A 27,984-nucleotide genomic window follows, 5' to 3' on the forward strand; every position below is an offset into this window, starting at 1 on the left:
GTAGGAAAGGCATTTTGCTTTTTATTTTCTGTAAAACTCTGTAAATAAAATACAAAACCAAGGGAAGTGGCGAGGCAGAGGCAAGGTGGCCAGGCCCCAGACACTCTGTGGCAAGGGATGTGCTGAGTCGAGGCTGAGAGGCACTTGACTGCGGGCACTGACTCTACCAACCCCAGGGGTAACAGAAGAATATATTAGATTTTCATTGATAGGAATCTGTGGGGAGGGGTGTCCGGAGCCAGCCCTCACCCTCCCTTGCCAGTGCCTGGTGAGCCCTGAAAGTGGTAAAAAGGGGCTCTTGGGAGCCAGTGAGTAGAGTTCAGAATGCGGTGCTGGCCATGCTGCTGGGCCCAAAGATGCGGGGAAGGGCATCCAATGACTCCTCCAGCCGGCGATGGGCAGACTGTCCTTCTTCACCTGTAATGCATGGCAACGGGATTAGTAGTGGCCCTGGCCCCAGCCTCACCCTTCTATTCCTAGACTCAGTGCATCCCACTTCCATCAGCCAAGGTGTCCCAGAATCCGCTTGACCCACATCTCCCATCCTCCTGACTCACCACATTGCTGCAGACTTTGCCGGGCAGCTTCTCTTACAGCTTCTGTGTCTGTTTGGCACAGGTACACCAGCGGTTCAATGCCCTCAGGAGCCTATCAAGAAGAACAGTGAAGTAGGCTCAGTGGAATAGGTGGGAAAGGCCCCAGGATGGATGCCAGGAGGGGAGCAAAAGGGTAGGTGGGTTGGCAAGTGTCACCTTGATGCAGCCCAGAGCCAGGCATCCAGCCACTCGAGTCTGTACGTCTTCATCCTCAAGCTGGTCCAGGAAACACAGGAGGGCCTGGGGATGGACAAGAGAGCGAGCAGTCTTAACCAGACACTGAGAGCCTATGACCACAACCCTCACCCTCAAGAGAGCCCTGTCTGACTCTCACCCTTTCGCGGAAGACAGGGCCCAGTGACAGGCTTCGGAGCTGTGTGCTGACAGCAGCCATGACCTTGTTGTTGCCATGGACAAGCAGGGAGCTGAGGGCCCGAAGTCCATCCCTTCGCAGCCGCCCCTCAGGTGCCAACCTCAGGGCCTTCAGCACAACAGCTTGGTCGTCAGAGTTCAGGTTCCTCACCAACAACACTAAAAGAAGGGAGCAAATTAAGGGTTGGGACAAGATGGAAGGCAAGGAGCCTCAGAGGGTTTAGAGGCCTTGTCCTTGTGTCCTCATCCACACCCTCATGGTCAAGTAACTTTGTGGTCAGGTCACTGTCTCACCTTCCTCAGCAGTCTCTGTCACGTAGGCCTCCATAGAGGGGCTGTCCAAGGCTTCCACGTAACTCCAGAACTGGAAAATGGTGAGCTGTTCCCCAGGGCCTGGTTGGGGCCTCCTGGGCAGTTTTTGCCCCAGGGCATCCTCCAGGAACTTTATACACACTGTAGGAGATGGTGCCTGAGTTGGGATAGACCCAAACTTCCAGCTGGAAGAGAGTGCTCCTGTCCCAGGCTCACGTCCAGGGGCTCTCTGTCCACCCCTACCAATCTACGAATGAGTCTTCAAGTCGTCAGTTTCTCCTCAGTGCTCAGCCCACCTATCAGTGTAGGCTGACTTGGCCTGAGGCCTCCACTGGTGAGAAGCTGAGAAAAGATGGAAGGGCAGGTAGGGAAACCACTCACCAGCCTCAGCTAAGCCTGGCTGACGCAGAGAGAGACGGGCACCATACTGGCTGCAGAAGGTGAGGAGCACACGCTCCACTGGACAGATGTAAGGGTTGAGTCCCTCTGAACACTGGTCCCAGAAGGTCAGGAAGCCAGGACGAGAGGCTGAGAACTGCACCACTGCAAGGGGATGAGAGAAACCGTAAGCCATGGAGCAGGCGGAGGGCCAAACAGGTCAGTAGATGAGGTAGAGTCAAGTAAGGCAGAAGCTTCAGGTAGACATCAGAGTCCGAGCCTGACTGCTTTACCTTCCTGGGCAGTGGTGACAGGGGTCTCCCATAGCCTGCTGAGCTTGCATACTGCCTCAAGCACATGGGCTTCCCGTAGTAGCCGTTCCAGGGCCCATGCTTCCTGGCAGCGCAAGGGCCCAAATGTGCCAAGTTTCTGAAGAACAAGAGTGGCCAAATAACACAGTGTTCAGAGCAGGACTTAGGATGAATGGGAACAAGGGACTACAAGATCTAGCGTGCATTGGGAGAGGCTGAGGGTGGGCATAGGGCGGGAGGTATTCAGTCAGCAAGAAGTAGATGTCATGGCAATAGAGCACTAGGGTATAGAAGGCCAGAATTGGAGTGCAGGGCTCTCTGGGGCCAGGGGATAAAAGGGAAGGGGGGGGGGGGGGAGGAATACCACTAGCCTCACCAGCAGGAGGCGACTGCAGTGGTATAGATGTTGGACCAAAGTAGCATCCAGAGCTGGACACCCGGTGCTGAGGTGGTGGGCATTTGGTGGTGAGTCTAGGCTGTCCTCAGTCCCAGCCTCTGGATTGCTTGGGGGCCTGAGAGGAAAAAGAGCCAACCACTCTCAAAGCACACATTACCATCTGGTTACCAAAGTTTATTTTTATTAAGCTGCTATCCCAGAATGGAAGAATACACATGCACAGACAATAGACAAGAGAACTTACAGAAGGGAGGGGTGTGACCAGAAGGGGTAAAGAAGTCTTTAATCTATCTTCCCCCTGCACCCCAGCTAGGACTGCAGGGGGTGGTGGGGCTGGGATGGGTGACAGTAGGATTGCAGGTGGGATGGTTTACAAAATGTAGACTGGAAAGGACGCAGAACATGAGGACGTAACTTGGGAGGCAGCAGAGGAAGGAGGGATTGGGCACGACTTTCAAACCGTGATTGAAACTGGCCATTGAACCTGAGAGACCGGGGTCTCTGGGATGGTCGGGGGTGATACGGGGGGATGAAGGGTGCCTGAGGAGGCACTGAAGGAGTTTCTTCATAGGGCAGTTCCGAGATGAGGCCAAAGGAAAGAAGAGGGGTGGAAGGCACACGAGCTGACGGGGACCGGTGGGGGAGGCAGACATGGCAGAGACGAGGAGCAGGGTGGCCAGAAGCACTGGGGACAGATGGCATTGGAGACATGGGCATCAAGGACACGAGGTAAACATGGGAGAAATGAACACATGCATATGCCAGCAAATCCATCTTCATGTGCTCTCCCTGGCTCCACCTCATCCATCTTGCCTGTCTCCCAACTTACCTGCATCTCCTCTGCCTGGCAATGCCCTTTATCTCTTCCCCCTCAACTGGTCTCCATTCTCACCGAGTCCTCTTACCTGTCCCCTGGGCCATCATTGTCTTCATCTTCATCTTCATTGAGAAAGCTGAAGCTTTCCAAAGCATGCTCCACAGTGATGCTGAGACTGGAGGCCCGGCTGCGGGTCATGCCTTGTTTCTGCTAGAGTTGGGAAGGAGGTCAGAGCTGCTGCCCCTAGCTGGTCATCCTCCCTAGCCTCCCAGGCCAGCCTAACCTTTCTCACCATGAGCAGACTCTCCAGCCGAGTCACCTCTTGCTCCAGGCCCTGCAGCTCAGGAAACTGGCCCCGATAGTCATCCAGGGCAGACATGAGGGCGCCCAGGGCTTCCTCCAGCCCCCTATCTCCAGCTCTTCCAGTTGCTTCGGGGTCTGGGACTTGAGTAGCTGTGGCCAGGTTAAGTTCTGACTGCTGGGGTGTGGGGGCTAGGGGTGAGTGAGGCGGGCTTATGCTCTTAAGGTTGGGCTCTGGAGGGTCTGGGTCAGGGCTTGTGAGGTCAGAACAGGCGTGACTCCGGTAGGAGGTACTGGGCACTACAGTGTCTGCCTGAACACAGGGAGCGGAGGTTGAGTTGTTACAGGGCAGGGCTTCAGTGGTGGGGAGTGTGGCATCTACAGAAGGACTGGGGAACACTGTGAGGTCTGGAGAAGAGGAAGAGTTTACAGTTGGTAGAGTGGGGCTTGGGGTGGTTTGGACTTGGCTCGTGGCACTGGCAATAGGACTTGTATTAGTTGACATTCCTGCTTTGTGGGTGGAGCTTGCAGTGGTATGGGCGGGGCTCTTAGGAGTAGGGCTTGTAGTGGTATGAGTGGGGTTTGCAGGAGTTGGGCCTGCAGTGGTATGAGTGGGGCTTGTGGGAATGGGGCTTGCAGTGGTGTGGGTGGAGCTTGTGGGAGTGGGACTTGCAGTGGTGTGGGTGGGGCTTGGGGTAGTGTAGGTGGGGCTTGTAGAAGTCAGGCTTGCAGTGGCGTGGGTGGGGCTTACAGTGGTGTGGGTACAGTTTGGGGTGGCATGGGTGGGGCTTGCAGTAGTGTGGGTGAGGTTTGTGGTGGTATGTGTGAGGCTTGATGTAGTGTAGGTAGGGCCTGTGGTGAGCTGGGATGGAACTGTAGTCTCAGAGATAGGGCTTATACTGGTGAGGGTAGGAAGCACAGGCTTATGTGCAGAACCTACAGCAATAGAAGTGAGCTTTTGAATACTGTTAACAGGGCTCATGGCACTATGGGTGGAGCTTACAGTGGTGGTGTTTGGGCTTAGCATCCCAGAAGGGCCAGAATTTGTGGTCTTAGGAACTGAGTCTAGATGTGCAGATGGTGCAGGCTCCATAGATGTGGTGGCAGGATTGGTTGTGTTGCGGGTGAGGTTTGTGGCAGGATGACAAGTGTCTAGAGCAGGTGGAGTATTACTAGAGTGCGCCCCATGGGTGGGATCTGGACGCATAGGCAGGCTAGGTCGTTGGGCCAGGCTCTCTGAGCCTGTAGCTTCCACTGAGGCCTCAGCCAAGGCAGCATCCACACTGGCCTCACTGATGTGGCTCAAGGTCCGACTATAGGGAGCATGCCCATTGGCCAGGGCTGGAGCCACAGCTCCCTCCTCATCCATGGGCCCAGAACGAGGGATCTCAGGCTTGCGGAAGGCAATTTGAATGGGCAGGGGCTCAGGCTGCTGCACCAGGGACCTGGGGATTGATGAGTGGCGGGCAGTGCCTGAGAGCTGTGGACTGGATGAGTCGTCTGAAGATTCAGATGACAAGGACCATGCTGTCCCGTTTTCCAGTTCCTCCTGCCGCCGTAGCATGTTCTGAGAAAGAGGGAAGGGCATTTCAGGATCACCTCTGAAAAGCCTCTAGGAGATGATAAGGTCAGGGCTTGGGTTATGACTCTCACATAAAAGGCCTGTTCCCGAAGCGAAGGGGTATCTGGTGGGCTCTGGCTATAGGTGGAGAAGCGCTTGGTAACATTGGAAGCTTTGTTGACAGTTGAGGCAGCTGAGGGCTGGTCATCCTTATCAAAGGGGCTAAGGAGTAAATAGGCTGTTAGCCATGCCATAACCTTCCTGGCCCTTCCCCTAACCCCTAAGCCCACCAACCTCCATATGACTTCCAGGCTGAGCTTGATGGTGCCAAGGTCATTGATGTCCACAGCAACAACCTGAGGCAGGGCAGCAAACAGGTCCTTAGTTTCACAGGAGACACTTCCCACAACTACATGGTTGGCCAGGCCCTTCAGCTCTGTCACCTATAGAAAAGAGTACATGATGGGATTACAGGATGGTCACTGGGATATGAGTCCATGGAGGCTTAAAGCAGTCTGGGAACATGGGGACCACAGGGGTATCAGACCAGGGAGGCTTAAAGCAGTCTGGGTAGGGTCACTGAGGCTATGGGAGTCATGGCTCCTGGGAGGCATCAAATATTCACAGGGTCAAAACATCATGAAGTCACAGGAGACCTTAAAATATAGGAATTGCAAAAGTTGTTCTCAAGACCTCAGAGTTCATTAAGAAACCATAGAGCCATGAAGGGGGGTCACAGGACTACAGGTCTCAGGGTCAAGAGGGCCACAGGGATTCAGGGGTTTATAGGATCAAGGTGTCTGTCTTAAGAATCTAGACAGATATTTCACCTTAATGGACAGGAATTCTGTGAGCAGAGGAAGAAAGATGGTTTCTTCACTGTCCCAAACCTGCTTTCCACTACTCTCAATACGGCCTCGCAGTTTCCAGCGCTGACGGCCATATTTCATGCAGATCTAGGGAAATAGGATGAGTCATCCCTTGGGGTTACAACCCTTCCATTTCAGCCCTCCCATGTACATCGTCATACCTCATACTGATCACCGACACACAGCCTGGCAAAGCCAGCTAGCCCTGCAAGTAGGGGGAGAAGTAGATGAGCCATATTGGGGAGCTAGAACACATTCCCTCTTGCTTCCCACTCACTTCCACAACTTGGTACCTTTCATCCGGAGGTGAAACTCTCCCAGCTGTGCCTCTAGCTCATTCTCCAGCAGACACATGCTCTGGGAGGGAAGAGTAGGGAAAAGAGAGAATAAAGAACCAATCCCCTCACCAGCCCTGCTGCCACACCCTGTGTCTACCTGAGCAGCACTCATCTCTCACCTCTGTATACTCTCGATGCCCCCGAGTGGCCTCAGCCAGGCTGTCCCGGGCCTCTCTGCTTCCTGGGGACCCAGTGCTATAGGCTCGAACCATGTTGTAGGCACCATCTCGGAGACGACGCTGGACACAGTATGCCTCATACAACTCATCAATCTGGGAAAGTGACATGTGTTTCTCACTCAGGGCCTAGAAACCTCATTTCCTAAACTGTCCCAACCCCCCTCCCACTGTTCATGCATGCTGTGCAAGTACCTTGCTGGCATGGAACTCCAGTCGTCTCAGGAAGCGTTCAATGGACTTGACTTGCTGGGGGAGAGGTGAGTCAGGAGGGACCTGAGGCCCAGGGTCTTTTCCCTCCCCGTAAGCCAACCCCTTCTATCACCATTCAATATATATTTACCTTGTCCAGGTCATACAAGAAACCCTACAAGGGGAGATAAAAAGGAGTACTTAGGAGGTTTGATGAAGACCTTATAGCCAGGTTTACTTGCCTACCCAGACTCATCCTTCAAGACTCAACAAAAAAGGTTTCCACCTCTGTTATTCCTGACCTCTTTTCCAAGAACTGTTAACTCTCTTCAGTATCATTATAACATAATCTGCTGTCACGTCTCATGTCTGGGGTCTAACACCCTCTCCTCCTCCCCCAACCCACACACTGGAAGTGTCTGTGAGCAGATACTGAGTCTTAAGTAGAAAGTGTGCATCCATAGCTGCCTGTAATCCTAGCTATACAGGGGGCTGAGATCTGAGGATGGTGGTTCAAAGCTAGCTGAGGCAGGGAAGTCTGTGAGACTCCTATCTCCAATTAACCACCAGAAAACTGGAAGTGGCACTCTAGCTCAAAAATGCAATAGGGAAAAAGCTCAGGGGCAGTGCCCAGGCCCTGAATGCAAGCCCCACAACTGGTCCCCACTCCCCCCAAAAAAGTGTGCATCAGTAAAAATGGAAAGAATGGGAATAGAAACCCTCCCCCTTTCCTTATACTACCTTTCCACACACACCTGGACCAGTCACCCCAGAAAATAGCCTTATTGTCATGCAGGTCTGGCCCTGCGAAGCCCCAACACCCCAAAGACCAGGGACACCCCTACTACGACTCACCAGCCGGGAATTCCTCTTGGACTCCTTTATCTGCCTCTGGAGTTTCTCCTGCTCCTGCTGGTGCACTTCCAAGTAGGCCCTGGGAAGAGGTGACAAAAGTTAGTTTGCTTCAACTTCCTACTACCTAGCCTTCCAGGGGTAGCAGGAAGAGGGTACAGGGCTGGGGAAGGAGTTGGGGGGCTGGGGATGGGAAGGAGTGGCTTACGTCAGGCCTCGCTTAAGAGCAGCATACACCAAATCCAGCCGCTCAGGCTGTGGGACTTTGGGGGCTGCGTGAGCCACAGAGAACATCCTGGACACTCGGGAGAGGGTTAGGGTCTTTCGTGGGGGCCCTGGTGGGCTGAAAACCCGAGAGGTCCTAAAAAAAAGGGGGGCTGCCTTCAGAAAGGGGCAAAGAGGAGTCCCCCAAACCCGCACGACACACCCAGTCCCGACCCCATCGGACTCTCGACCCCCTTAGCCACCCCTCCACCGCGTACCTGGGCCCGCGCTCGTGGCTGCCGAGGACGCCTGCGAAGGACTGGCTCCTACTGACCCGGGCGCTGAGCAGGCGGCGCTGTGGCCGCACCGACAGGGACATCATGGAATGAGTCCGCGCGGGGCTCCCTGGGGGTGGCGGGGGTGTGTGTCCAGTCGGGTCCCTGAGACCCCCTCCCCGAGGCGGGGTCCCAGGTCTCTCCCCCGAGGCCGGGTCCCAGATCCCGTCCCTAGAAACCACGGCCCCAGTGGGCTCCAGCTTTGCTCCGCTCAGCCCCGCCGGCCGTGGCGTTAATGACAGGGCAGCCGTGGCGACTCGGCCTGGGACTCAGCGTGGCCTCGGCTCGGCCCCCCACTTCCTGGCGAGGTTGCGGGCTCCGCCTGCCGCAGGGCAGGAAAGGGGGGGGTCGCGCGGACCCTCCACCGGCTGGACGGGGCAGGAAAGGGGCGGGGCGCGCGAAGAATGCGCGGAAGCGCCTGTTTACCCGGGGGCGGGGCGGCCTCCCCCGCCGAGCCCCTGGCTGTCCCCGCGCCAAAGTGGACGAGAAACCCGGGCGCTCCCACCCCGAGAGGCTGCGGGAGGTCACGGGGCGGGGCGCGCATTCGGATCCCAGAGTTGCCGGACAGGCCCGGCCGGCGCGGGCTGGGCTCCCGCAAACAGCCGACTCCGCGAAAGCCGCATCTCCCCCCCCCCCCATCCTCCCCAGCGCCCCTCAGCTTCCGGGCGCGGCGACGCTGGAGCCCCCCCCCCCGCGGGGAGCCGGGGATTCCCAGGGTGCGGGGCCGTGCCGAGAAGGGCCCCGCCTCCTCCACTTCCCGTGGCTCCGAGATGGAAACTGAGTCACGGGCGCACGCCTTCACTCCCGTGCCCCTAACTAGCCCCTCGTGGAGGTGGGTCCTTGGTAGACATCCTCCCCGCCCCCCCCACCACACACACTACCACGCACTCGCTTTGGCGAAAACGCGCTGTTGGCTCCCAGAATCTGGACGGCACAGCACTCCCGCGGCCCGCCCCGGGGCCTTCGCAGCCCCGAGCCGGGTCCTACCTTTCTTTTTGGAGTTCATGGTAGGTCCTCGATGGCGCCTGGCCGCGCTCGCCCCCCACACCCCGTGTCCCCGCCGCCCCGGGCCGCCTGGCGGGTGTCGGCCCCGCTGGGCTCCGCGCGCGCTCGCTGCCTCTCTGGCCTGAGCGTCGGCTGTGCTCTCGGCGCCTCCCCCCGCCCAGTTCCTGCCTCCTGACTCAGCCCGCCAGGATGGGGCAGGACCGGTCCCCGGACTAGGGGGGCACCACATCTCAGCCTGCCTGGCTTCCCGAGGGTGATTGGAGGTTCCTTTCCAGGGGGAGGCTGGGAGAAGGTGGCCGGGGTCAAGAGTGCAAGTGTGAGAGTTGAACTTGGGGACAAATAGGGAGGAATATAGAGTGAGCTGTGGGGCACAGTGAAAGTAGCGAACCCTGAGTGGGCTGTGGGGAGGTGCTGAGATAAGGCTTAACATAGAGATAAGATGTAGAGGGGTGAATTTGAGGTGCTTGAAGTGGGGGAACTGTGTCAGTAAGAGGGCAGAAAATTGGACATTTATGCTGCTGTGGTAAAAGCCATGCAGAATAGGAGCTGGGTGCAGAGAATCCCACAGCTCCAGTACCACACTCTCTTTTTGTTGTTGTTGTTGTTGCCCATTCTGGGGCTTGAACTCAGTGCCTGGGCACTGTCACTTGAGCCACAGCACCAATTCTGGTTTATTGGAGATGTCTCACCCTTGCTAGATTCGAACTGTGAGCCTCAGATCTTAACCTCCTGAGTAGCCAGGATTACAGGCCTGAGCCACTAACATCCAGCTCACACCTTTTTTTAAAACTGAATTTTATTTGTTTGTTTATTTATTTTGCCAGTCCTGGGCCTTGGATTCAGGGCCTGAGCACTGTCCCTGGCTTCTTTTTGCTTAAGGCTAGCACCCTTCCACTTGAGCTACAGCACCACTTCTGGCCATTTTCTATGTATGTGGTGCTGGGGAATTGAACTCAGGGCTTCATGTATGGGAGGCAAGCACTCTTGCCACTAGGCCATATTTCCAGCACCAGCTCACACTTTTATACTCTTGAAGGGGGTGCTCAGGTCTGCGTAGCCCCCTCTACCTAGTCCCAAGAAAAAGGATCAGGCCCCAGTGCCTTGCCAGGGGCCTCCTGTCTAACATAAGCAGCATCCTAAGGCCGAGGTCTCATCCTCTCATCCCCATGACCTTGAAGAGGGTAGATACTCCCCTGCTCTACAAACACTCTTCAAGACTTAATTCTGCCACACTGGGCTTGCTTGCTTTCTCAAGCTGGAAGGTCGGCCTGTGCAATAGACCCACTAGCGCCCCCTACAGATGCAGCTGCAACAAGGCTAAAGACTCCAGTTTGAGGACTAGTATCCTCCCTGTACTCTTTGAAGACTGGGTAACTTGCACTCTCTGGTGACTTAGACATTCCCATGGATTACCCCCCCAACACCGGCCTGTGCTCCCTTCAGCCACCTCCTCCCATGCCCCAGCCTTATCACCTGCTCTAGAATGCCCCATTCTTAAGCTCCACCCACAGTATCCACAACCTCCAAGCTCTCTCCATCACTCCCACCTTGCCTCCTTTTTACCTGAGACATTTGGTCCTTTAAGCCCTCAGCTCATTTATTCAACTATTCACTGAATGACAACCTTTCAACAAGCACGTGCCAGTCAGTGGAGATGGAGCCTGGAATTTCACAGACACCACCCTGTGCGGAACTCACAGTCCGCCTCTGCTTTGCTTTCTTACTGCCAACTCCCTCCTACTTTCTCATCTCTACCTTCCCAGCACACCCTCCTCCACGTCTGCATCCACAGTTGCCTTTCCATCGCTTGCCTGCTGCCTTGCATCCTCAACACTCAGTACCTCTCTCCTACCTGGCAGAAACCACTGGCAACCCTACACCTTGTCTTCATTGCACCTGCACACAGACTAGAGGAAGCTGCCAAATGAATTCTTGGCATAGTAGCATGGTTGGAACTACAGAATAACCCTCAATCTCAGCTGGACTCTCACTTCCCACCTGGTAAAAACCTCCTATATGGATGGCTCCAGTCTATCCCTTCTCAAAGAAGACGGATGTTTCAGATTTTTTTTCCCCACAAATTACCAATAAGCTGGGCTGGGAATATGGCCTAGTGGTAAAGTGCTCACCTCATATACATGAAGCCCTGGGTTCAATTCCTCGGCATCACATATATAAAAAAAGCCAGAAGTGGTGCTGTGGCTCAAGTGGTAGAGTGCTGGCCTTGAGCAAAAAGAAGCCAGGGGGCTGGGGATATAGCCTAGTGGCAAGAGTGCCTGCCTCGGATACACGAGGCCCTAGGTTCGATTCCTCAGCACCACATATACAGAAAACGGCCAGAAGCGGCGCTGTGGCTCAAGTGGCAGAGTGCTAGCCTTGAGCCGGAAGAAGCCAGGGACAGTGCTCAGGCCCTGAGTCCAAGGCCCAGGACTGGCAAAAAAAAAAAAAAAAAAAAAAAAGCCAGGGACAGTGCCCAGGCCCTGAGTTCCAAGTTCCAGGACTGGCAAAACAAAAAAAAAAATTACCAATAAGCTCAAGTCACTCCCATATAAAAAGTGAAAAACAGCCAGGTCCCAATGGCTTATGCCTGTAATCCTAACTACTTAGGATGCTGAGATATGAGGATTGAAGTTCAAAGCCAGCCTGGGAAGGAAAGTCTGTGACACATCTCCAGTTAACTAGAAAAGGCCAGAAATGGCCTGGCAATGGTTTCGCTCACACCTACAATTCTAGCTACTCAGGAAGCTGAGATCTGAGGACTTTGGCTTGAAGCCAGCCCCAGCAGGAAAGTATGTCAGACTCCTATTTCCAATTAATCACCAAAAGCCAGAGGTGGAGCTGTGGCTTAAGTGGTGGAGTACCAGAACTGAGAAGAGGCAGCACTCAGGCCTTGAGTTCAAGCCTCAGAACTGGCATGAACACACCCACAAAGAAGAAAAATGAAAATACCCTGAAAGCTATGTAACTATCATATAAATACCTATCAATAAATAACAATTTTTATACATCAAAAAAGAAAGAAAAACAACTATGTAACAATATGGATAAGAGGGGTCTTTTTGTTTGTTTGCCAGTCCTGGGGCTTGAACTTTGGGCCTAGGCACTGAGCTTCTTTTGAGCAAGACTAGCACTCTACCACTTAAGCCACAATGCCACTTCTGACTTTTTCTGTTTATGTGGTACTGAGGAATTGAACCCAGGGTTTCGTGCATACTAGGCAAGTACTCTACCACTAAGCCACATTACCAGCCCCAAGATGAGTCTTCTAAAGTCTGGCAGTGTTCTATTTCCTATGCTGATTTTTTTTGCTAGTCGTGGGGGGCTTGAACTCTGGGCCTGTGCGCTGTCCCTAAGCTTTTGTTGGAGGCTAATGCTCTACCACCTGAGCCACAGCACCACTTCTGGCTTTTTTTTAGTAGTTTATTGGAGACAAGAGTATCACAGACTTTTCCTTCCCCAGGCTGGCTTTAAACCACGATCCTCAGATCTCTGCCTCCTTATTAGCTAAGATTACAGGCCACCAGCACCTAGTCCTACTCTGATTTGTATTAAGGATATGTACGTGTGTATATAATGTTTGTGTGTTTCAATGGAGTCTGGCTATGTTACTCAAACTAGTAGTAAACTCCCATACTTAAACAGTCTTCCTGCCTCAGCCTTCTGATTAACTGTAACTACAGGTATGCTATACTACACTGAGTTAATTTTCTGTATTATATTTCATCTAGTATGAAGTTGGATCTAACTAAATAATTACAAGGACTAGGGGTGTTTATCAGTGGGGAAGTGTTTGTGTAGCATGCTTAGGGCCTTGAGTTTGATCTTCTGTAATACACAGATTCTCTCTCTCTCTCTCTCTCTCTCACATACACACACACACACACGTAAATAAATATAAAAAAGAAATTATGGGCTGGGACTATGGCCTAGTGGCAAGAGTGCTTGCCTCATATACATGAAGCCCTGGGTTCAATTCCCCCGCACCACACATATAGAAAATGGCCAGAAGTGGCGTTGTGGCTCAAGTAACAGAGTGCTAGCCTTGAGCAAAAAGAAGCCAGGGACAGTGCTTAGGCCCTGAGTCCAAGCCCAGGACTGGCAATAATAATAATAAAATTAATTAATTAAATTTTAAAAATAAATAAAATAAAAAGGAAATTATGTGCACCCTTTGTCTCCCTCTAGCTACTCCAACTCCTCACTCCATTGTTCCCTCCCTTTTTGAGCCAAGTTTCTGGAAGAATGGTCTACCTCAGTTTCCTTAGCACACCCACTACTCCTCTTCCCATCCGGTCCCAACTACTGTACTCACCATTCCCCTGATTGGTCCAGACAAGGTCACCAGTGACCTCTCTATTGCTGAAACAACCCAGTGTCCAATGCTTACACCTTATCCTGCTTAATCTCAATAAAGTTTTGGACTTGGTGTCTCCCTTCCTTTTCCTTTAAGTCCTTCCTGCCCTTGAATTAAAAAAAAAACTCAGTTTTCCACCCATCTCTCAACCCACACTTTTCTCTCCTTCCTTTCTTCCTCCCTCCTTTCCTCCCTCCCTCCCTCCTCCCTCCCTTTCTTCCTTCTTTCCTTTCTTTTTGCCAGTTCTGGGGCTTGAGTTCAGGGCCTGGGTGCTGTTCCTGAGCTTGTTTTGCATAAGGCTAACACTCCACCACTTTATCTACAGTGCCACTTCTGACTTTTTCTGTTTGTGTGGTACCAAGGAATCGAACCCAGGGCTGTATGCCTGCTAGGCAAGCACTCTACCACTAAGCCACATTCCCAGTCTTTATCTTTTTTTTTTTTTTTTGAGACAAGGTCTCTCTCTGTACCCAAGGCTGGCCTCAATCACTCTATAGCCCAGGTTGGCCCCTAAGTCAAATTCTCTTACCTCAGCTTCCCTAGTACTGAGATTACAGGCCAGCACCATCATGTCTGGATCCCACATTTTCGTTTCCCACAGGGGGCCTGTTGCTCTCCCATCCCCATCCCCATATGGGCCTCACTCTCCCAGTCCTTTAGGCTGTACACATCTCCTTCAGCTCAATGCCATTTGAATGTTGCCAGCTTCTTTATCTGTACCTTACCCAAATCAGTCTTGTGAGCAGCGGGCCTGCACATCCAACTGACTCCACACAAGCTAACTGACAAGGCCTTTTGAACTTTTAGAGATGAGCTGAACTTGAGATCCTTAGACTGAATTCACCACTTTCTTCAGACTTGACCCTCTCTAGCCTTAACCTGTCCATGATAGCACTACCATCCCTGGATGTCTCAGTCACCACTCCTACTGGAGCTGCTATCGCGCGCACATGTGTGTGTGTGTGTGTGTGTGTGTGTGTGTGTGTGTAGGTACTGGGGCTTCAGCTCAGAGCTTGGGCACCATCCCTTAGCTTTTTCACTCAGGGCTGGGAATATGGCCTAGTGGCAAGAGTGCTTGCTCATATACATGAAGCCCTGAGTTTGATTCCTCAGCACTACATATGTAGAAAATGGCCAGAAGTGGCGCCGTGGCTCAAGTGGCAGAGTGCTAGCTTTGAGCGGGAAGAAGCCAGGGACAGTGCTCAGGCCCTGAGTCCAAGGCCCAGGACTGGTGAAGAAGAAGAAGAAGAGGAGGAGGAGGAGGAGGAGGAGGAGGAGGAGGAGGAGGAGGCGACCTAGGACTGGCAAAAAAAAACAAAACAAAAAACTTTTTCACTCAAAGCTGGCACTTGAGCCATACCATAGCCTCACTTCCAGCTTCTTCCTGGTTAATTGGCGATAAGAATCTCACCTCCGTGAGGCTTCTGCCTGGTACGGCTCATATCTCAGCCTCTCTAAATAGCTAGGATTACAAGCGTGAGCTACTGGTAGTCAACAGGCTTAGCTTTTAAATGTCACTGAAATCTGCTCCCTTATCTCTACCCCCATAGTTAGAATTTAGGTCCAAGCCATCACCAGATCTCACCAGGAACCTTACAGCAGACTCTTAATGGGCTCCCTGTCTCCTCTCCAATCTCCATGAGCCAGTCACAGGGACTGTTCTTACCTAACACCCCAGTGGGTAAATGCTCTGCCTCACAGCTAGGAACCCAGAGGGCAACTGGCTGTGTAACCTTGGGCAAAATACTTGTTCAGATTTTGGCTTTTAGGTACATGTAAAATAATAATAATTAATCCTAATAATAATAATAAAAATAACAACCATAGCACTACTTCACAGGGCTGATGGAAGAATGAAGTGTGTTACTTCCCTTGGTCAGGAGTATTCTGGGTGAACCTATTACCTTACTATTAGCACACAACAAATACTAACTTCTTATTAGTGATCATTAATTTGCCCAAAATTATACATCTAGTAAGGGGCACATCCACGTTTTATGATCCAGAACTCCAGTAAATCTTTATAATTTTCAGACTCCTGTGGCTGGCTATGGTGGCACATGCCTGTAATCCCAACTACTCAAAAGGTGGAGGTCTGGAGGACCATGGTTCAAGGATAGCCCAGAAGGGAGAGGATATGGAGGCTCCCCATCTCAAAAAACAACAACAAAAAAACCCAAAAACAAAAAACAAGCTAGGTGGCCAGGCACTGGTGGTTCATGTCTATAAACGTAGCTACTCAGGATGCTGAGATCTGAGACCTTGTGGTTAAAGCCAACCGGGGCAGACAAATCTGAGACTTTTACCTCCATTTAACTAGCAAAAAGCTAGAAGTGGGCTTAAGTAAAAGAGTGACAGTAGTAAGCTAAAAGCCAGGCAAGAGTACAGTGCCAGAGTTCAAGTCCCATTACTTGCACAACAAACAAGCTGGGTGCCAGTGGCTCACATCTGTAATCCTTGCTACTCAGGAGGCAAGATGTGAGGATCAAAGTTTAAAGCCAGCCTGAGTAGGAAAGTCTGTAAGACATTTATCTTTGATTAACTACCAAAAAGCCAGAAGTGGCTGGGTGCTGGTGGCTCACACATGTAATCCTAGCTACTGAGGAAGTTGAGATCTGAGAATAACAGTTTGAATCCAGCTTGGGCAGGAAAGTCCACGAGACTCTGATCTCCAGTTAACCACCAAAAAGCTGCAAGTAGAGATTTGTCTCTAGTGGTAGCCTTGAGGGGGTGAACAAAACAAAACACAGGCATAAACCTGTAATCCTAGCTACTCAGGAGGCTGAGATCTGAGGATTGAAGTTTGAAGCCAGCATGGGCAAGAAAGTCTGTGCGACTCCAATAAACTACTCTGAAAAAGCCGGAAGTGGTACTGTGGTTCAAGTGGTAGAGCCCTAGCCTTGAGAAAAAGAATCTTGGGGGACAGTGTCCAGGCTGAGTTCAAGCCCCAGGCCCTGAGTTCAAGCCCCAATACACACACACCTAAAAGCAAAAAAAGACTGGGGTTTGTCTCAAGCGGTACTGTGTCTACCTTAGCAAGCATAGGGCTTTGAGTTCAAACCCCAGTGGTGGTGGTGGTGAATCCAGACTCTTGTGAAATATTCGCAGTCATCTCCTCATATCCTACCCTAAGGGCAAAGCCTAGACTCTAACTTGACAGGCAAGCCCTCTGAGTCTCTCTTTCCCTTGTAGCGCCCTGCCTCTAGGCTGGGGCCACTGCTCAAGGTTCTTGGTTATCCCAGCAGTAGCCCCCATTGCTCCTCCACCCTCATCTTCACATCTGGTCCCCTTATTCCTCCAGGAAGCCTGCCCTGGGTTAGTTCCTCCTTTTTGGCGCCTCTATAGCTTCCTCTCTCGGATTCCTGAGGACATATAAACTCAGTTGTCAGTTCTTCTTCAAGGTTTTCTTTCCCACCAGCCTGAACTTTGTGGAGGATGGGGTCTGTCTGTTTGGGGCCCTATACCTAAGGCCTGGGCACTTGGGAGATGAGAGAAGGAGGAAGGTGCATGAAGGAAGCTCTGCTGTTTCAATGAATAAAGAATCAGACTCGCTGATTTAAAGCCTGGACACCCGAGCTTGCCTTCACCCTCTATGATTCTCTCTTCTCCTGCCCCTCTTAATTGGTCATCCAAATGTATATCTGACTGACCGTTGCAGGGGGTGGGCGGGAAGGGATGAACCCTTTGAGCCAAGGAAGAGATGCTGTCTCAATTGGTGAGGGCTAGCTCATAAGAGCTGGGGTCTCTGAACTCGTGTTCTCTCCAGTGTGTTCTAGAGATACTGGCCGCAGTCGGCCTCTGGGCAGCAGTGGATGAAACCCTGACCTGCTTGCCTGGTCCCCGTCCCCCTGCAGCTCCTGCGCCCTCAGACAGTCACCCGAGTGGGGCGGGAGGTCCTGCCCCTGGGCACTGCCCAGCTGGGTGGGCAGGGAAGCCGCCTCTCAGGAGTCCCTCCAGCCCAGCCCGGGCCTGTCGCAGGGCCGCCCCAGACCGAGGTAAACAGACGCTAAAAATAACTGGGCGAGGGGTGGCTGCAAGACCGAAGGGGGTCCGCTCCAGAGCCTCTCCTTGTCTCCATGGCAACTGCCCCAAACCCGGCTGCTGACGTCATCCCACAGCTGCCAACCAGAACGCGTAGAGAAGCGAGGGGGGGGGGAGCGCGTCCTGAGACCCCCCCCCCCACCCACCCCGGAACCGGGCGGAGGCGGCCGCGCGGCCTCACTTCCTGCCGGCCTCCTCCCTGGTCAGCTGGTTACATTCCCGATCCCGCGGCGCGCGGGGAGCCCAGCAGCCTCCCCCGGGCCAGGCCTGACTCGGACGCCAGGCCCGTGGTGACGGAGGAGCAGGACAGCGGTGACTCACCCGCGCCCTTTTCGCCAGATTTCCCACCTGAGCTGGACCTAGCCCTAAGCCTGCTTCCTCCCCCCCCCCCCCACCTCCCGCCGCTCCCCGACGAGCTCCAACCCCTGAGACTGCCCATCTGGCTCCTTTCCCGCCGCTGCCCAGAGAACCCAGGACGGGGGTGGCTGGGGAAGGGGGGGGGGGGGGGGGGACCTGGGAGGTGGAAGAGGGAACCATGGCAGTCCTGGTCCTCTTGAGAGCACACGTGGATAGGTAATCTATCCCCAGCTTGCACACGCCCCCATCGTCAATATTATGGAGGTGGATGGTGCGGGAGACAAGAATTCTTATCCAATTCTTGCTTCTCCCCCAAGCCAGCTGTGTGACCTTGACAATGTTACCACCCTCTCTGGGCCCGTTCCTACATCTGCCAGAAGGTTATAACGCTCCTCGGGAGGCTATGCCTCGGGCGGCATGTGGTGGGGCCCAGGGCCCACCCAGCCCCACAGCACCCATTATCGTTCTATGAGACTGCGCACAGTAGGTGCTGGGTGGCCGGCCTGCATCAGAAAGAGCTGCCTCGGAAGGGGTCAGTCGGTAGGATGGGCCAGACTCAGGTTTTGCCCGGGATAGGAGGTCAGGGTACGGAGGCTGACTTAGCCTGGTGAGCCAACCCCTTCCCCAAACCAGTTCTGCAGCGAGTCCAGGCCCGGGTGTGGTGGGAGTCCCCAGGCAGCCGCCTCCATTTCCCGGGACGGGGAGGGTCGGCCCCCCGGACCGCGCCTGTTACCTCGGGCCTGGCCTTTTCAGAGCAGCTTAAGCCGGCCCGCGGGGGCCGGGAAGATTAGCTCCTCTGGGAAGCCGCCCGAGCCCCCGTCGCCCCCGCCCCGGGTGCGGATCGAGCCTCCCCGGCAGCAGCCCCGGCTGCGGGGGTCTCGCGGAGAGAACGACCGTGCGAGGCCCAGGCGGGCGGACCGGGCCCGCCCTCCCGCCCGGCCCACCGCACAGCCCCGGGGCACCGGCCGCCGAGGCCCGGCCGGGGGAGGGCAGGAGGCAGCGCCGGGCGCGGCAGGCCCGGAGGCGGCGGCTTTTGTGGGGCGAAGCTGCGTCCTCCACGCCCAGGAGAGAGGGAGGGGGTGTGGATCGGGAGCGGGGAGACGGCGTGAGCCCCGGGAACGGGGTCCGGGGAGACAGGGCCGCAGATCCCGGACCCCCCGCGCGGCCGCCGGCGGGGACGCGGAGGCGGCCCCGGAGCCCGCATCTCGGCCGCGGCCCCCGGGACCGCGCGGACACTCACATGGCTGCGCTGGGCCGCGAGGACCTGGAGCTGCTCGGGGTGTTCGGCGTCGCCCGGCCTGGTCGCACCGCAGCTGCCGCTGTCGCCGCCGCTGGCGCCGGCCGCTCCCTCCGCCCCGCCCCTCCCCTCCCGCCCTCCCTTTCCCTCCCTGGTCGGCCCGCGGGGCCCCACCTCCCGGGCGCCGGCACCCCTAGGGGCGCCCACGGCTCGCTCCGCCCTCCCCGGTAACGGGGCGGCGGGATGGCTTGTGGGGAGGGGGGGGGCACGATGGGGAGAGCGCCTTTGAATCTTAAAACGGGGAAGGAGGAGGGCCCTTGAGAACCCCCTCCTTACTTGGCCCTCTCCCCAGATCCTTGTGGCTCTAAAGGCCTTCTGCTGGGACCCCATCCTGTGAACCCTCACCCCGAAACATGGCCTTGAAGCTGCCACTGCCGCATGGGTTGGTTGGGGAAAGGAATCCAGGCTAGTTTCTGGGAAGAACATCTCACACCTTCTGGACCCAGACTGCCACTCAGCTCTTCCCTCCCTGTCTACTCACTCAGCCTCAGTTTCCCCACTCTGGGGACTGGCAGCCCTTTCTGCCACTGTGTGGCTGGTACATGGCCGGGATCATAACCTGGTCATGTGCCCACTGCTCTCTGGGTACTGATTTCTGGGGGAGTCTCAGGCTTTGTTCCTGCTTCTGAGATGGGAAACCTGGGAGGGTTTGGGTTTACAGATGTGGGGGTACACATTTGGCCATAGGACCAGAGCATTGTCTTTTCCAAAGCTAGCCACTGTCCTGCTAGCCTTTCCCTGGAATGGGATGAGGTAGAGCTGAGATCAGATCCCCCCAATGGGGCCAAAGGGGGAGCTCAGCTGGCCCATCCCTTCTATGAACCAGGTACTGTGGGCCCTCTTCAACCATGGGCACTCAGCCCATACCCTACCTAGGGCTTCCTCAGACCCAGTCTCCTGAAGCCATTTATAGAAAGTATTCAAGGGACTTCAAAAGGTCTGTGAATTTCTGCCCCTGATCTAGACCTGAGGGATTGAGCCCTGAAGACAGGGACATACCCCACCTCCCAGGCTCTCACCAGAGACACCCCTTAGCCTCTCAGTCTTCCACTTCTCCAGCCCTCCTCTTAACCTTTTGCCTGGAACCCCCTCTTGTTTCAAAGCTGTGGATGCCTCCCAGGCCTCATGATTGTCTGAAGATGCCTTTCTCTTCCTTTGTCCTCTACCCTGCAGAGCATCACGTCAACCCTGCAGAGCATCACGTCAACGCAGGCACATGTGAGCCTTTCTGGCACCAAAACTGACACCAGTGACCTCATACTTGCTAGACACGTGCCCTACCACTGAGCCACACCTCCAATACCCACTGCCCACTTCTGAAGTCACCTCCTCAGCAAGGAATCTTCCAAATACCTTTTCCGCAGACAGCTTCCTCATGTTACTCTGTCCAGCCTCAGGCCAACTCTCTTCCTGCTTGCTTTGTACTAGGGCTTTAATGCCCATGTGTGCCTAGAGGCCTGACTGTTCTCTAAGCAACTTGCATCAGGACAAGGACCCCAGAAGTACTGGTCACTATTGTCCTATCTCCATACTGGGAGTTCAAGAAATATTTGTTGCATGAGTAAGTGGGTGAATGAGCAAATGCATGACCTCTTGACATCCCACTCTTTTACCCTCACTCCTATCTTCATTCAGCTGTCTGCCCTGTCCTTTCTGTGGTTGTTTGAGACCAGTCTGGAGTTTACTGTGTAGCCCAGGCTGGCCTTGAACTTGAGGTCATCCTGCTTCAGCCTTCCAAGTGCTGGGATTAAAGGTATATGTTTTGTATGTGTTCCTTGTCTTCTTGGTTTTTTTTTTTTTTTTTTTTTTTTTTTGCTTTTTGCCAGTTCTGGGCCTTGGACTCAGGGCCTGAGCACTGTCCCTGGCTTCTTTTTGCTCAAGGCTAGCACTCTACCACTTGAGCCACAGCGCCACTTCTGGCCGTTTTCTATATATGTGGTGCTGGGGAATCAAACCCAGGGCTTCATGTATACGAGGCAAACACTCTTGCCACTAGGCCATATTCCCAGCCCTCCTTGTCTTATTGATTTTACCTGCTTAATATCTTTTGAATTCATTCTTCATCCAACCCCTACTACTAGTACTCCATTTTTAAAAAATCGTTAATCCAGTAAATACTTGAGCACCTAGAACTAGATTTACCTCATAGGGCTGCCTGTTCTGCTTTGAAAAGCTATGCAGTTCAGTTCCATGTTGGAGATTGGACCCTGGGCTTCCCGCATGCTAGGGAAGCACTGTACCATCTATCTACATCTCTTTTTTTGTTTGTTTTGGTGGTATTGGGGTTAAAACTCAGGAATTCCAGCTTACCAGGAAGATGCCAGGCCTCAGCCCTTTTTGCCTTTAATATAGTTTTCAGATAAGATCTTACATTTATCAAGATCCTCCTAAATACCTCCCAAACAGCTGAAACTTCAGGCATAATAGCCCATGTCTGGCATGTTTTGTTGAGATAGTCTTGCTAAATTTTTGTCAGGGTTGGCCTCAAATTGCAATCTTCCCAGTCTCTACCACCCAAGTTTCTGGGATTACAGGCATGAACCACCACACCCAGCTCCAGAATCCACACTTTTTCATAGATGATTTCCATATTCTTCACAATCAGTCAGCCACACTGACTTGTGTCTGGCCACGTCTCTGTTCTCTCATACCTGGACCTGAGCTACTGTTCTTTTTGTTTTCCTGGCCATCCCATGTCTATCTTTATGACAAAATTTTATCTTTACCTAACAACCTGAATGATCTTCTAAATCAATCAGATTGTTCTCCTGCTTCAGAGGCTTTGGTGGTCCTCATTGCCCTCAGGATAAGTCTATGATGGGGCCTTCAGGAGATCCAGCCTACGTTGACTTCACCTTCTCATCTCTCACCTACTTGGTGACAAACGCCTGTGCTGCTCTGGCCCCCATTACCCCAGCCTTCCTGCAGCTTCAGGGACATGCTGTCCACTTGGCCCATCTTTTCTCCCATCCTCCCTTCTTCCTTCTTCCATCCACTTGGAAAACAGCTCAAAGTCACCTCCCCAACCCATATCCTCTAGCTCCCCACTCCTTTCCTCTGAGCCCCTTCACTGTCTATTGTGTCCTTGTCTATGACCACCTGTGAGTTGGCCTGGCCCTTTTCCCCTCTGCCTAGAGACCTTGATGGAGGAGTAGCATCTGAACACCATGGGGTGCTAGAGTCCTGCCTCTCAGGCCTCTCCCCAATTACCAGTGAGCTGGTCCCCAGAAGGACATGTCTAAAGCCCACGGCACAGAGGAGACATCTGAAGCTCAGGGAAAGCAGCACATTTCCAGGTCATGTGGTTAGGAAGGGCTGAGTCTGAGCTCCAACTTGGCTTCCTGACTCATAGTTGGATTGGCTCTGCCAGAGGCATCACTGCCTGAGTACATCCTCTGCGTGGCACTGGGCTGGGAGCTGGTGTGTAGCAAGGAATCATGGGCATTTCCAACCCAGATAAGTTCTTATTTTGGGAGGAGTGGACTTTGATCTAAGAAAAATCCTCCTAACAGATGGCACAGGGTAGCAAGGGCCCTAGTGAGCATCCGGTGCTCCCACATGATGCTGCCTGCTGTATTTTGGGGAGCTATGCAGCTCAAGTCCAAAAATCCAGAAAAACAGGCTTCTCTCATCCCACCCCACATTTCCCATGGTTCACAGCTCTCTGGCATGCAGCTTCCCTCTCCCCACCCCCCAGCTTTCCGTGAAGAGCCAGAATAAGAGCCAGTATAGAAGCCTCCCCTTTACAATACCTGTGGCCACATCATTCATTCATTCACCAGAGATTCACCAAGCATTTGTGTCCATCGTCACTGGGAAAGTGATAAGGTCTAAGGTTGAGACCACCATCATTCCTGACACAATTGGTCCAATCAGGTATATCTCCCAAGTTTATACACCTTCCCCCCACCTCCCAGTCCTTGGGCTTGAACTCAGGGCCCGAGTGCTGTCCTTGAGTCTCTTTGTGTACAAGGCTATTGCTCTACCACTTGAGCCACAACCCCACTTCAAGCCTTTTCTAAGTAGTTTATTGGAGATAAGAGTCTCACAGGTTTTTCCTGCCTGGGGTTGGCTTTGAACTGCAATCCTATGATCTCAGCCTCCTCCCCCCCCCCCCATCCCCCGGTCCCCACAGTACTGGGGCTTGAACTCGGCCTGGGCACTGTCCTTGAGCTTCATTTGCTCAAGGCTAGCACTCTACTACTTGAGCCATACCATCTCTTCCTGCTTTTTCTGCTTATGTGGTACTGAGGAATTGAACCCAGGGCTTCATGCATTCTAGGCAAGCACTCTATCACTAAGCCACATTTCCAGCCACCTTAGTAGCCAGGATTATAGGTGTGAAACACTAGCACACCCAGTTTATCTACCCTCTTTATCACTGAAGCTGTGGGTATATCTGTGAGACTGTATACATTTCTGTATGTGTGAGAGACAAAGAGCGAGAGAGTGCACCAGCGCATAAGAATGTTGTCTAGGTAGGACTTTGTGAGAAAGGTGCCATTAGCATGCCATCAGCATGTTGTTGGGACTCTTTGAGCTTGTGAAGGGCAGGTCTTTTGGAGGAACAGCTGAGGCAAGGAGAACCAAGGTTTTAAGGAGCAAGGGGAAGAGACAATTTCCTTTGCTGTGGGAAAGCCCATTGTGACTGCATGGGGGGCTATCCATGTGACTGGCCATGAGGGGCCTGGGAGAGGCTGAGGAGCATGATTCTCCACTTTGGATGATGGGAAGCCTGGGCTTCATGCTAGGGGATTTTGTGGTCCTATCATATCTGTGTGTTGCAAAGGTCACTCAGACAGTTGGGAGGTGGGACAGCAAAGAGGTTGGTTCCATGTCTGGTACTAGCCAAGTTGACGGTTGATGCCGTTTCTAGGCCTGCCTTGGGGATGGTGGAGATGGAGAACAGCATTTGGGAAGTGTGCTTGGTTGGCATCCCATAGGCTATGGAATCTGGAGACAGAGGCATCCTAGATGCAGGGCTTTGGGCCTGGAGCATGTGTGAATGGTAGTGCTTTCTCAATGAGAATGGATCAGGTTAGGGAGAAAGTGACATGGTCAGTTAAGGCATCGAGGGGCTGGGGGACCCTTCAGGGGAAAGTGTCTGGAAGGCAGCTAGACATGTGGGTAGAAGGAAGAGGAGGTCTGGGCTAGAGATAGCTTTTGGAGGAGTAAAGGTCAGTCAGGGCAAGTGAGGGAGAACCGAAAAGTGCCAGAAAAGTGGGCATGCTGAAGCACTTCGATTTAGAGTGGAAGCAGGCCTGAGAGAGTTAAGTGTGGGACTCCATGCCTTCACACACAGCCACACACCTCCACACACCTCCAGTCCCAGTCTACTGTATGTATCAAAGGGCTAGCTTCGAGGGCTCGGGATATAGCCTAGTGGCAAGAGTGCCTGCCTCGGATACACGAGGCCCTAGGTTCGATTCCCCAGCACCACATATACAGAAAGCGGTCAGAAGCGGCGCTGTGGCTCAAGTGGCAGAGTGCTAGCCTTGAGCGGGAAGAAGCCAGGGACAGTGCTTAGGCCCTGAGTCCAAGGCCCAGGACTGGCCAAAAAAAAAAAAAGGGCTAGCTTCGAGCATGCTGCCCATGTTCAAGTCTAGACTTTACCATTCCCAGCCCTATTTATTCTTTAAAATTATACTTTGAGGGCCAGGAATGTAGCTCAGTGGTAGAGTGTTTGTCAAACATGTATAAGACCCTAGACTTGATCTTTTACTCCCTCTTTGCCACTATCATTAAAAAAAAAAAACCCTCTGAAATTTAAAAAGCTAATCCAAGCAGGGTACTGGTGGCTCACACCTGTAATCCTAGCTACTTGGGAAGCTGAGATCTGAGGATTGAGCTTCAAATGCAAGTCAGACTTGCTAAGAGTATGTGAGATTTTTTTTTTTAATCAGTTATGAGCCTTGAACTCAGGGCCTAGACACTGTCCCTGAGCTTTTCTACTCAAGGATAGTGCACTACCACCTTGAGGTGCAGCTTCACTTCCTCTGTGAAACTCTTACCTCCTCCTGGGGGCTGGGGATATGGCCTAGTGGCAAGAGAGCTTGCCTCGTATACATGAGGCCGTGGGTTCGATTCCCCAGCACCACATATACAGATAATGGCCAGAAGTGGCGCTGTGGCTCAAGTGGCAGAGTGCTAGCCTTGAGCAAAAAGGAAGCCAGGGACAGTGCTCCGGCCCTGAGTCCAAGGCCCAGGACTGGCCAAAACAACAACAACAAAAAAAGAAACTCTTACCTCCAATTAGCCACCAAAAAGCCAAAAGTGGCGCTGTGGCTCAAGTGGCAGAGTGCTAGCCTTGAGCAAAAAGGAAGCCAGGGACAGTGCTCCGGCCCTGAGTCCAAGGCCCAGGACTGGCAAAAAACAACAACAACAACGACAACAAAAAACAGAATGTGATGAGTTTTTTTGTTTTTTTTTGCCAGTCCTGGAGCTTAGACTCTGGGCCTGAGCACTGTCCCTGGCTTCTTTTTGCTCAAGGCTAGCACTCTGCCACTTGAGCCACAGCACCCCTTCTGGCCATTTTCTGTATATGTGGTGCTGGGGAATAGAACCCAGGGCTTCATGTATACGAGGCAAGCGCTCTTGCCACTAGGCCATATCCCCAGCCCCTGTGATGAGGTTTGTAGTAATGGGTGAGAGGTTCATACTAATCAAAGTGGCCAAGGAAGTGTATTTTGAGGCAGTGACATTGGAAGAAGGAAACAGATATCATATGGGAACAGCATGATCCATGGGTAGGAGATAGAAATGAGTTCTCTACATTTAAGTTATGTAAGTTGGAAGAGAGGAAAAGAGATGTAATGTCAGAGCAGGGTGAGGTCAGGTAGGAGAGACATTTTTATGTATCAGTAGAGAAAGATGCAGGACAGCTTGTGTCTATGTGCCTTGACTCTGAGAGCTGATAGGACTCTCCCTGAGCCAACAGTGACCATTCATGCACAGAAACTGGAATTTTCCCTAGTTGGATTACGTTCTATTTAATTATGCCACAGAAAGTATGCAGAGAACATGACATCTTTCCCGAAGAGAATATGACCATTACTCATTGGGATGCCTTCCACACTGGAAGGTGTAAATTTCTAGTCTGCGCAGATTGTCCTTGGGATTCCATGATCAGTTCGTCTCTAGCTGATCCAGCTCTGGCCTCTAGGGGGAGCTGTGAGCCGGGCCATGCTGGGCTAGTTGTGGGTAAGAGGGGTGGGGTTACTTGTGTGTCCCTTGGGCAGGGCTGGGTATCCTTCCTTCCTTCCTGACTCCCTTCTCCTAAGGGACAAGTGGGAGGGACATCTTTGTTTTTCTTACATCATGTGATGAGGTGTTCCCCTGGGGCCCTTTCAGGCTGGGTGCCTTGACCCAGGCTGTGGTGTGTGATACATAGTTTGTGAGTGTTTACCATTAGAAGAAGGGTCTGATGGAGACCCATGGTGGTGAAGGTTCGGTCACCAGATATCTGGCAGCAGCTCCTGACAGGACATGATAATCTACATCATCTATATGATCTATGGTGGAGGATTCCCAAACAGACCCCTATCCAGAGTTGGTCTTTGGTGCCACCGTGTGGGAAATATCCACATCGCAAGTGCAGATTTCAAGCAACCATCCACTCCTAGAGTGATCATCTCCAAGCCTGTTTTCTTGCATATCAATGAGGCATGCAACACACAATCTGTTCACCGGGTGGAGGCTCTGCACATACTCAAACTGGTCTCAGGTCAGAGACTGTGGAACACCATCATCACCATTAAAACCTCCCACCCACAACCCAAAGCCTCTTCAGGAGGGACAAGATCTACTATCCAGTTGCTTCTTTGAGCTGTTCCAAACAGTAGTTCACAGTGGATCCTTCTCCATTTGGAAGCTCCTTTTGGCATCTGAGACCACTACTCTTGAGTTACTCTGCTTCTCTTTCTTTCTGCCCTTTAAATGGACTGAGCTCCCTTCCCTCTTCTTTACTACTTTTCTCTAGGTTATCCCAATAATTTCTAGAGTCTTACTCTGCCCATTCAGGGTGACCCTCAGACATTACAAACCCATCATGTAAAGGCAACCCAATCTCTTCTTGTCAGAACTCTGTCTCCTGGATCCTCATGTTACCTTTACCCTTAAGACTTCATCAGCCCTGAGTGAATCCCTTCCTTTCCACTTAGGCCACCCTACCCTTGGCCAGGCCAGTACCTGTACCTCCTGCCAGGCCGAAGTGCCCTTTGTTCCGCTGTGCTGGTCCTGGCTCCACAGAGCAGCTCTAGTCTGTGTACCCCAGAGCCTGCTTCTCTTCACTTCATCTCTGACAAGTTCCTCCCTCAAGCTCTGTCCAGACGGATTTTCTCTGTGTTCTCCTGAATGCATACTGCTTTTTCCTGCCTCCTCCTGCACAGGCTGGTCTGTGCATCTAAATGTTTTTTTCCTCTTTCTTTCACCTAACTCCTTATTGCCCATTAAATCTCAGCTAGGACATCATTTCTGGCCTCTCCAGGCCCCAGGTTGGGCCAGGAACCTCTTCTTCACCCTCACAATGCCCTATATCTCCCTCCCATCTCCACACTCATCTACCTGCTTCCCTTTCCAAAAGGATCACCTGCTGTTGATCAGAGCTCCACACTTCAACCAGATCTGGATCGAGTCACCTGACTGCCCAATTCCCATACTCAGAAGGCCCAGATCTCACAAGCCATTGAGTCCCAGGGAGAACCTATGAGTTACCACAGTCAACCAGTGGCTAAGCTGGCACTGAATCCAATGCTCTTACCTTTTTCTCCAGGGCTTCCACAAGCCTCCTGATGCCATTATGAATTGAATCAGTATCCTTGAAGATCTGGGGACCTTGACCAGAAGAGAATTATCCTGGGGGATCCTCTCTTGTGGGAGGACAGCCAGAAGCCCGGGCTCTTGGGAGCCTATGATGCTATCA

The 27,984-nt window shown here is 52.9% G+C and overlaps 1 protein-coding gene across 4 annotated transcripts; it reads right to left on the reverse strand.

Moving 5' to 3' along the window:
* Nucleotides 1-27,984, reverse strand: Ripor1 (RHO family interacting cell polarization regulator 1). 4 transcript variants are annotated; one of them, XM_048355322.1, is made up of 24 exons: nt 8,998-9,678; nt 7,954-8,080; nt 7,680-7,832; nt 7,475-7,553; nt 6,771-6,794; nt 6,623-6,676; nt 6,371-6,523; nt 6,207-6,270; nt 6,075-6,118; nt 5,875-6,000; nt 5,339-5,487; nt 5,137-5,266; nt 4,234-5,050; nt 4,099-4,176; nt 3,476-4,005; nt 3,272-3,393; nt 2,346-2,481; nt 1,952-2,087; nt 1,662-1,823; nt 1,263-1,421; nt 931-1,127; nt 753-836; nt 558-648; nt 1-417 (listed from the first exon to the last, which is right to left on the reverse strand). In XM_048355322.1, the coding sequence occupies exons 1-24, from the start codon at nt 9,443-9,445 to the stop codon at nt 320-322; spliced, it is 4,161 nt and encodes a 1,386-aa protein (XP_048211279.1). In that variant the 5' UTR covers nt 9,446-9,678; the 3' UTR covers nt 1-319. The 4 variants fall into 4 exon arrangements, with proteins under 4 accessions (XP_048211279.1, XP_048211280.1, XP_048211282.1 ...); XM_048355323.1 differs by lacking the exon at nt 8,998-9,678 and adding an exon at nt 27,823-27,984 and having other exon boundaries at nt 4,099-5,050; XM_048355325.1 differs by lacking the exon at nt 8,998-9,678 and adding an exon at nt 19,008-19,111 and having other exon boundaries at nt 4,099-5,050.

This window comes from Perognathus longimembris, chromosome 10 (assembly GCF_023159225.1).
Source record: "Perognathus longimembris pacificus isolate PPM17 chromosome 10, ASM2315922v1, whole genome shotgun sequence".
NCBI lineage: Eukaryota > Metazoa > Chordata > Mammalia > Rodentia > Heteromyidae > Perognathus > Perognathus longimembris.

Bases quoted from the DNA above. Each gene is read 5' to 3' on its own strand.
- Ripor1 (XM_048355321.1), bottom strand. From the start codon at position 9,445: ATGTTAAGCCTTATCTCAGCACCTCCCCACAGCCCACTCAGGGTTCGC. The intron at 8,081-8,997 runs GTAGGACCCGGC...CGCCACCCCCAG, and splicing joins CATGAACTCCAAAAAGAAAG to GGAGCCCCGCGCGGACTCAT. The intron at 1,422-1,661 runs GTGAGTGGTTTC...CATCTCCTACAG, and splicing joins GCCAGGCTTAGCTGAGGCTG to TGTGTATAAAGTTCCTGGAG.